General features: G+C 40.6%; 1 protein-coding gene and 2 long non-coding RNA genes across 4 annotated transcripts; all 3 read left to right on the top strand.

The window, feature by feature from the left end:
- The first annotated feature begins 1,198 nt into the window (after positions 1-1,198).
- LOC133713841 (uncharacterized) lies at positions 1,199-2,384 on the top strand. 2 transcript variants are annotated; one of them, XR_009848273.1, is made up of 4 exons: positions 1,199-1,258; positions 1,423-1,545; positions 1,831-1,957; positions 2,257-2,384. It is a non-coding gene; the product is annotated as an uncharacterized LOC133713841 (long non-coding RNA). The 2 variants fall into 2 exon arrangements; XR_009848272.1 differs by lacking the exon at positions 1,199-1,258 and having other exon boundaries at positions 1,268-1,545.
- An 87-nt stretch (positions 2,385-2,471) lies between these two features.
- Positions 2,472-4,075, top strand: LOC133713880 (uncharacterized). The gene is made up of 2 exons (XR_009848299.1): positions 2,472-2,511; positions 3,779-4,075. It is a non-coding gene; the product is annotated as an uncharacterized LOC133713880 (long non-coding RNA).
- Positions 4,076-4,511: 436 nt separating this feature from the next.
- LOC133716611 (uncharacterized) lies at positions 4,512-8,284 on the top strand. Its single transcript, XM_062143298.1, has 2 exons — positions 4,512-4,582; positions 4,948-8,284. Exons 1-2 carry the CDS (start codon positions 4,512-4,514, stop codon positions 8,282-8,284), a joined length of 3,408 nt encoding a protein of 1,135 aa, XP_061999282.1.
- The last annotated feature ends 1,499 nt before the right edge of the window (positions 8,285-9,783 follow it).

Here is a 9,783-nt window from a genome sequence, read left to right as displayed (position 1 = left end):
ACCCAAAGAGCAACAAAACCAAAAGAGAAAGAGGATCGACGACCAAGGAAACGACAAAGAGATTCGAAGTCTCATCCTGTCACGCATGAAGCGACGCTCTGTGTTAGAGGTGAGCTCAAGTGAACAACTCAAAGTGAAGGAGCACACCATCGTACTCACTGGCCAAGTTGGAATGAGTATTGTTGATGGCAATGGCGAAGATGAGATTGTTCAGTCTGCCTATCATATCACGGTAGCAGAAGCAGAGGCTTTTGAAGAAGATGACCATGATCATTCCGAGGATGAAGTAGCACTACTAGAATAACTTAATCAGACGACAGCCATCAGACGACACATGAATTTTTGCTGTCGTCTGAGTTAGTCAGACGACAGATTTTTTAAACCTGTCGTCTAACCTCTACTCATCCAACACATGAACCTTTGGTATATTTGAGAGATTTCAGACAACACTAACAAGAATATGTGTTGTCTGAAAAAAGAAAAAAAACTAATTTATATTTATTTTTTCCCCACTCAAAACACTCAAAGCCTTTGTGAAGGAAACATCCCTTAGCTAAAATTTTAGGTCACTCTCCCTCCCAAATTGCTCTCGGCCTCCCTCTGACTCAATATCGCGCTCACCCTCCCGCTGACTCAGTATCGCGCTCAATCCCCCTCACCCTCTCAACCTCATCGACCCTCGCTCTCAACCTCGCTCTCACTCTCAGCGGCTTTTTCTTACTTGAAGCTCTGATACAACAAGCTCAGCATATAATTTGTAGAAGTAAGGAGATCGAAACGAAGAAGGAAGAGATCGGCAAACTAATTGCAGACCCACTCAGGCAACGATTAAAGCAGAGAGAAGACTCTAGTGTGAAATAGGAGCAACTGGAGTTCGAGAAAGCTGTCAAAGGCGCAAATCAAGGTCCAATTTCATCGCTTTAAGTATCCAATTTCTGAAATTTCCAATTGGGTTTCGCGATTTTGATTGTTGTTGAAAACCTAATTGCATGCAGTTCTGTTTATTGCTTCTGGAGACGACGATACGATTAAGTGCAGAAGTGGTGGGCTTAACTCTCCTCTCCATTTTGCTGCAGCTAAAGGGCACAACGAGGTCGTTTTGGGTTTTGTTTTTTTTCTTTTTCTGGGTTTGCTTCCCATTTGAAATTGATGATCGTTTGGTTTTTCTGATTTTGGTTCTTTTCTGGCTTTGATTCACATTATTTCATTGCTTTTGGAGAATGGAGCTGATGTAAACTCCAGAAATTAATGTGGGCAGGTATGATACTTGGTGTTGTCCTATACTTGTAGTTGTGAGTTTGTTTATTTGATTTTGAGCATTCCAGTCTCTGTTTGAGTTAATTCTGAGATGTGGGTAGTTAGAAAGATTGTAACTTTGTGTGGTTTGATGCATAAATTGGGACCTGGAATTGAAAATTGAAGATCATGATGGGATAATTGGACTCATGCCTTGTAGTTTGCTGCTTGTATTTGTGAGTTATGTGATGTATATATGCCTTGTGGACTTATGGAGCTGATGTAAATTCCAGAAATTACTGTGGGCAGGTATGATACTTGATTCAAATTCGGATATTGCTGTTTCTTATTTATTGGGTTTCTGAAATCAATTGATACTTTGAATTTTGAAATTGGATGGTTGCTACTTTGAATTTTGAAATTGGATTGTTGCTGCAATTGTTCATGTTTGTAAGTCTGGAATTCCTCTTGTTTCTTAATAGTTAAAACTCAAGTAGCCATTAAGAGTGTACTCGTCCATTCTCTATTTTCCTACTGTTTGGTTATCGAGTACTTCATTTTGATTCTTGTATACTATTATGTTTTATTTAACAGAGATCTGCGGTACCACTTGTCAAGCCTCATAATTTCGTGCACGCTGATGATTATTTGGTTTTGGAGGATGAAAGTGGAAGAGTTAAGCTTGCTGGGACCGTGCTTTCACCATCTGTATATGTAACAGGTATGTGTCGTCACTTCTGGACTAAAGAGAGAAAGAAACTCCCATTTTGTATTTTTTTCAGTGTTGAATCTTGTTTTTGCCCGTGGTTGTTTAACTCACTAGTAGTTACAATTGCTTTCTTTTGGACATTAAGATTAAATCTGTATGTCGGGTCCTCGAGGAAGCATTATATATTTGATCGCATGTTTGTGACATTAATTGAACTGTCCATTTTGATCTGGAAGAGTAAATTTGCTTGACATTATAATACCAATTCACTAAGTTTCAAGCATGCTCATTTTACATTGACGTGCTGATAGGGAATATTGTTGGCTTGCACGGAAAAGAGACCGGTGCAGGTGAATTCTTAGTACTAGATGTTCTCGAGGCTGGCTTACCACCCCAGATTGAGCTGCCACTTAAATCAAGTACAACATTATTACCTCTCTCCTTTCTTTTGTGTTTTTTCTTCTTTGCAGTAAAGTTTTCACTTGGACATTTGTTTCTCAGGAAAGTCACAGGAAACTAAAGTCACAGGTGGAGGCATCTGGCACCAACAGCACCAAATACTCTTGGTATGAAATCATATATTTTGCTTGTGTAGTTTTGTTAGTCATGTGTTTGATTCAACTTGACATGTTAAAGTTGCTGGTTTCTTGAGATAGGATGAGTTCTCTAATTTGAGACCAATCGCTATTATTCAGCAAAATAAATATGGACATGTTTATATACTTAATCTTCCCATAACGTTCTGTTTGAGTTCTTGTGTTATCAAATTTATACTCATGTTAACGTTATGTTCTTTCAGAGTGTTATCCTTTCACAGATAGGGATCCCTTCCTGACGGAGAAATCTTGGGTGTCATCATTATTGTTCTTACTTCTGGATATATCATTTTACTTATTAATCTAAATAAATGTTATTTTCCAAAAACATACTTTATTTTTCTCTCTCTCTCATACCTAATTCTTAATTGATTTTACAACTTATCAACTCGATCAGCTTTTAAACCATAGAATCCAACTTGAAACTAATCATCAACCATCTGTGATATCATCTTTTAATTAGAATATTTGACTCAAACTAATTGATTTGTATTACACTTAGCAAGACTCAAAATTTCCAACCTTGAATTCTATGTTATGTCGAGTATTTTATTACGTTTAAAATATTGTTCATTATGACGTAAAACCTCATCAGGGAAGGCCACAAGTAGTTCTGCACCTGTTTCCTATTTTTTATCGATCTGGGTGAGGATCTCCTTTAAACCTCCTCAAGTTGAGATGGTTTTGGTGGGAGATAGTTTGTCTACGTTGGCCCTGTTTTCTTCATACTTATGCAGATAGTTTTAAAAATTCCAGGTTTGGCTGAATATATTTTCAGTCATCTCCTAACTGGTCTGGGTGCTGGTTTCTTTGCAGTATCTACTGGGTCTCCAGTTGATGTGGTATACATTCTGAAACCTTTTAGCCTTAATAATAAGTTTGGTGCTTCTATTTATGATCATAAGGAGGTAAATATGTGTAGCTGGCCTAGAAAGGTATTTTGGTATGGATTTCTGTTTTCTGTGTAGATTTGATACTTCTCAGTTTTGCTGTTTGAAATTTTTCAGTGTTAGAGTTTATGTTTTGGTGAGTAGATAGTTGGTTCTTTGGCATTTTTTTTTTTCTCTATCTGATTTCCCTAAACAATATGTAGTGGCTTTTGCAATGCGCCTAGCTTTGCTGATTCAAGGACATGAGTAGGAAAAGGAGCTTTTCTTCAGCTTGAGAAGACACTCTTTTAACTTGAAAGTTTGTTGGATAGTTTTCTGAATACTAAGTGCAAACCAATTTGTTTCAGTGGAAGAGAAGAGGGAAGGCAGCATATACGCAGCACCATATTGATGCAATCAGAACAGAGTGGGCAAAATTTGTTGTTAAAACATATATGTAAGCAGTATCGCATCTAGCTAGTTAGTACTTGGGTTTAGGAACTTATTTTGGTAACCTTGATATATGATAGACTTGCTATATTAAGGTTGCTTTTGGTTTCGATTGTGGTTGATCCGAATATGAATTTGCACTTTGGTTCCAAAGTTGGACATGACAATGTATGAAACAGATGGCAGTAATCTATGAAAATGTGGTATTTTGGATATATGTGTTTTGGACATGGAACTTCATATTTGCAACCAATTGTGAAAGCCAATTTAGACATCAAATATAGGTCAATTGTCTATTGTCTGAGATTCACTCAGACAACACATTTAAAGCAGCAAATAAGTCATGTTGTCTGAACATGCATTCAAACAACAGATATAACAAAACTCACGTTGTTTGAACTCCATTCATACAACAGATATAACAAAACCCATGTTGTCTGAACTTTATTCACACAACAGATATAACAAAACTCATGTTGTCTGAACTTTATTCACACAACAGATATAACAAAATCAATGTCGTTTGAGATTCATTTCACTCATCAGATATAACAATAAACTGTTGAATGAGATTCATAAAATGCAACTCAAAACAATAAAATATGTCGTCTGAGTATTGAGTTAGATGACATATTCCATTTTGGCACTGTTATGGTTAATGCATCTGGTACAACTGAGAAAAATGAGGCATTGTCGTCTGAGATTCATTTCAGACAACAGAGGTATCCCAACAATGTCGTCTGAGATTCATTTCAGACAACAAAGGTATCCTAACAGTGTCGTCTAAGATTCATTATACACAACATCGTTCTCTTAAAAGTGTTGAGGTAATATAATGTTTCTCAACATCAAATAAATGAACTGTTGTCTGAATGTCTAACAGACAATAGTTTATCCAAATTAAAATAGTCTGGTAATTTTCAGACGACAGTTATGAGCTTATATATGTCGTCTGAATGTAACACAGACAATAGTTTTGAACTGTCGTCTGAGCGAAGTCAATCAGACCACAGGCTACTAGACGACAGCACATTTTTCACTCAGACGACAGTTCAGGAACTGTCGTCTGATTAACTTTTTGGTGTAGTGTAGATGAAGCTCCTCCAGAACTTGAAGACGGGGGGCAAGCTACTGTCGACGAGCTTAAAGAGCTCAATTTGGGAACTGAGGAAGATCCAAGACCTGTATTCGTGAGCGCTTCGCTAAGTCCCGAAGAAGAAAGGGAATACCATGATCTGCTGCTTGAATATAAAGACGTCTTTGCATGGACGTACAAAGAAATGCCTGGCCTTGACCCAAAGGTAGCGGTTCATCGTCTCGCAGTTAAACCTGAGGCCCGACCAATCAAGCAAACACAACGACGCTTTCGGACAGAACTCCTTCCTCAGATTGAAGCAGAAGTTGATAAGTTGATTGCTGCAGGCTTCATTAGGGAGGTTCAATATCCTAAATGGATTGCAAACATTGTTCCTGTCAAGAAGAAGAACGGACAACTCCGTGTATGTGTGGACTTCCGCGACTTAAATGACGCATGTCCAAAGGATGACTTCCCTTTGCCCATCATTGAACTCATGGTGGATGCAACAACAGGTCATGAAGCTTTATCCTTCATGGATGGGTCATCTGGATACAATCAGATAAGGATGGCCTTAGAAGATGAGGAGCTTACTGCCTTCCGCACTCCTAAAGGCATTTATTGCTACAAAGTCATGCCATTCGGGTTGAAAAATGCTGGTGCAACATATCAACATGCTATGCAGAAAATCTTCGGAGACATGCTTCACAAGTACGTGGAATGTTATGTCGATGATTTAGTGGTCAAGTCAAAAAGGAGGACAGATCACTTACAAGACCTAAGAAGGGTGTTCGAAAGACTCCGCAAGTACCAACTTAAGATGAATCCTCTCAAATGTGCTTTTGGCGTCAGTTCAGGCAAGTTTCTTGGATTCATTGTGAAACATCGTGGCATTGAAGTGGATCAGTCAAAGATTAAGGCCATTCAAGACATGCCTGAGCCAAGAAATCTACGCGAGTTAAAAAGTCTCCAAGGACGACTCGCTTTTATTAGACGGTTCATATCGAACCTCGCAGGCCGTTGTCAGCCTTTTAGTCGACTTCTGAAGAAGGATGTGCCTTTCGTATGGGATAAAGCTTGCCATAACGCCTTTGAAAGCATAAAGAAGTACTTGGCAAGCCCTCCAGTGTTGGGTGCACCCGTCCTTGGGAAGCCGCTCATCCTCTACATTGCTGCTCAAGAGCGATCACTCGGAGCACTCCTAGCCCAAGAAAATGAAGAAAGGAAGGAGAAAGCGTTGTATTACTTGAGTCGAACTTTCACAAGACCAGAATTGAACTATCCACCGATAGAGAAAATCTGTCTCGCTCTCGTCTTCGCCATCCAAAAGTTAAGACATTACATGCAAGCGTACACAGTGCATCTAGTGGCACGAGCTGACCCAGTCAAGTTTGTTATGTCGCAACTAGTCTTGACAGGGAGAATGGCAAAATGGGCACTACTCCTCAATCAGTATGAGATCATCTACATACCGGCCAAAGCGGTTAAAGGACAAGCATTAGCTGATTTCCTAGCAGACCATCCTATCCCCGCGGATTGGGAGATTTCAGATGACTTGCCAGATGAAGAGGTCTTTAACACAGAAGTTCTCCCTGCTTGGCAAATGTTCTTTGATGGGTCTTCTAGGGCAGATGGGGCAGGAGCTGGTGTGGTCTTCATTTCTCCGCAAAAGCAGATATTGCCTTATGCCTTTACTCTTAGTAAACTATGTTCCAATAATGTTGCCGAGTACCAAGTGCTAATTATGGGACTACAAACCGCAGCTGAAATGAAAATCTCAAATCTAGAGGTGTATGGAGACTCGAAGTTAGTAGTTGATCAATTACTAACTATCTATGAAGTGAAGAAAGAGGATTTAGTTCCTTATTTTCAGCTTGCCACGCAACTCTTAAAGGGTTTTGATGCTGTCACACTAATGCATGTGCCAAGAAAAGAAAATCAAGTGGCAGACGCTTTGGCCAACTTAGCAGCGGCTTTGGCATTGTCCGAGGATGAAGTCATACACCTTCCAGTCTGCCAACGGTGGGTCGTACCGACAATCTCTGAGCTTTGGCATGAAGACTCCAATGTTGTCTTTGTTTACTTGATCGATGTTGATGACTGGAGGTACCCGTTGATTGATTACCTCAAGCGAAATAAGCTTTCTGATGACCCAAAGCAACGCTCGGACATAAGACGAAGAGTATCACGCTTCTTCTACTACAAGGAGACTCTTTATCGACGATCATTCGATGGATTGCTTCTTAGATGTCTGGGGAAAGAGGAAGCTGCTAAGGCTATGGAGGAAGCTCATTCAGGAGTGTGCGGAGCTCACCAGTTAGGTCCTAAGCTTCATTTTCAAGTAAAGAGGATGGGTTACTATTGGCCCACCATGGTTAAAGATTGCATGGAGTATGCACAAAGGTGTCAAGCTTCCCAGTTTCATGCAAACTTCATCCATCAACCACCAGAGCCATTGCATCCAACCATTGCCTCTTACCCCTTTGATGTGTGGGGACTTGATGCTGTAGGGCCCATGACTCCAAAATCCTCCGCTGGTCACTCATACATTCTAGCAGCTACGGATTCCTTTTCAAAGTGGGCAGAGGCGGTGCCGCTTAAGGAAATAAAGAAAGAAAATGTTGTAGACTTCATCAAAGGGAATATCATTCAACGATATGGTGTTCCGCGCTACATCATCACAGACAATGCCAAGTACTTTTCCAATAGTGCCATGGAGAAACTCTGTGAGAAATATCACTTCAAGATACACTTTTCTTCTATGTACAACGCTCCGGCTAATGGGTTGGCTGAGGCATTCAACAAGACTTTGTGTAATATTTTGAAGAAAGCAGTCAGCAAAACAAAAAGGGACTGGTATGAAAGAATGGGCGAGGCGCTCTGGGCCTACAGAACGACATATCGAACTCCCACGAAAGCTACGCCTTACTCTCTTGTATATGGTGTTGAAGCTGTCTTACCCTTGGAGAAACAAATTCCATCTCTGAGGATTGCTTTGCAAGATGGACTGACTGATGAAGAGAATGCCAAGTTGCGCCTTCAAGAGTTGAAAGCCTTAGATGAAAAGAGACTTGATGCGCAACAACACTTGGAATGCTATCAAGCTCGAATGTCACGAGCTTTCAACAAAGGGGTTCGACCTCGATCCTTTCAAGTTGGTGACCTAGTGCTTGCCGTGCGCAGACCTATCATCATGACACACAAGACTGGTCCTAAGTTCAAGTCAAAGTGGGATGGACCTTATATCGTCAGTGAAGTCTACACCAATGGAGCCTACAAAATTGTGGCTGAAGATGGCCTGAGAATTGGCCCCATAAATGGAAAGTTCCTGAAAAGGTACTATGCTTGAAGAAAGTAAGAAGACGCTCCTAGCCAGCACGAGCCTAAACTGCACATGGCACAAAAAAAACAAAAAAAAGAGTCCGTTGAGTTGAAAACCCGAAAGGGCGGCTCAAGCAAAAAAGGACCAACAAAAAAAATTCACTCCATCCATAAACCCTTGAACTACGTGATGACTTGATTCCTTCATTTGGAGGATACGTAGGCAGCTTGGGAATAACAATCTCAAGTTCAGTCACATAAAATAAAAATAAAGGGTTTGTTTACCATTCATAAAGTAATAAATAGAAAAGTACTTTATTTTCATAATAAGTTATGACTGTCAAAGTTTGACTTATTACAAGTAATAAAGGAAAGTGAAAACAAATCATCATAGACTACAAAGTGGAGAACAGCTCTTCACACCCAAGTTAAACCCTTGAAGCTATTGCGGTGGCTCTCAAAAATATCTCGCAATGATTTTGTCATCTCAAGCTCTGCGGTAGTCACCTCGGGGGTCTCTTGGATTTGAGTCTTCTCTTTTTCTAGGTCGACAAGCTTCTTCTCCTGTAGTAGAAGTCTCTCGTCTAGTAAAGTCATTGTTTGCTCCAATTTTCGTTGTTCCTCCTTTAGTTTCTCCAAAGACTTGAGTGTAGATTGGCGATGATCAAAGTCCGCTTGACGAATTGAAGTGACCTTCGCAATTTCTGACTCTGTGTCAGCCAGACGATGATTACGTGTGCTTTTAGAGTCTTGTGCAGTGGTCCACTAGTAGGCGCTACCCTCGTTGCCTTCACTGGTGTAGAACGGTACACTTTAGACCACCAATCGACATAGTCTCGGGTAACCATATACTTCGTGATATCACTCTGGATCGGCAACGTTACCACACACTTGGTGTTCATCCTAGTGCAAGAGTCCCAATGCTTATAAATCAAAGCCAATACGCTGGTGCGAATGTCATTCTTAAGACTGCCAGGAATGTCTTGGACATAACCAAATTGTCGACTGAACCGATGTGGACTGTATGGCTGAATGACTCGTCGGTTATCATGTCTGAAAGAAAGATACCCAGATCGAAGGCTGATGAGATATATGAGGTCTAAATTGGAGATGTTATCGCGGTTGATAATCACCCTGCTCTCCGGAAATACCCTGGCAAATGCACCCATCCTCACATTGTCACACGCGTTGAACAAAGAAAGAGTTTGTGAGTCTCCAATATTCTTAGCTGAAAATTCTCCGGAGAAGCGAACCATACGGGGCCTTAGGTCGTTGGGAAGTGGAGACTGAAAGTGGGTGCCAAAGTACTCTGCTAGCCATGCATAAACATAATGAAAAGGAAGGGCAGCCGAGCAGTTACCTGGATCACTGGAAACAGAAATCTCGTTCAAACCTTGATAGATGCTGGCCAGTACTGGTACCGCTAGGCAAAACTGTACACCCTGTGACATTTTGCTGGCAACTTTGAATACTCCCGGACGGATCAAACCAGTGTCGTCTCTGGGAAAAACAAACAGGCACAACCAA

This window comes from Rosa rugosa, chromosome 6 (assembly GCF_958449725.1).
Source record: "Rosa rugosa chromosome 6, drRosRugo1.1, whole genome shotgun sequence".
Taxonomy (NCBI): Eukaryota; Viridiplantae; Streptophyta; class Magnoliopsida; order Rosales; family Rosaceae; genus Rosa; species Rosa rugosa.
Note: the sequence above shows the minus strand (reverse complement) of the source record. Positions and strands in the feature narration are given on the sequence as shown.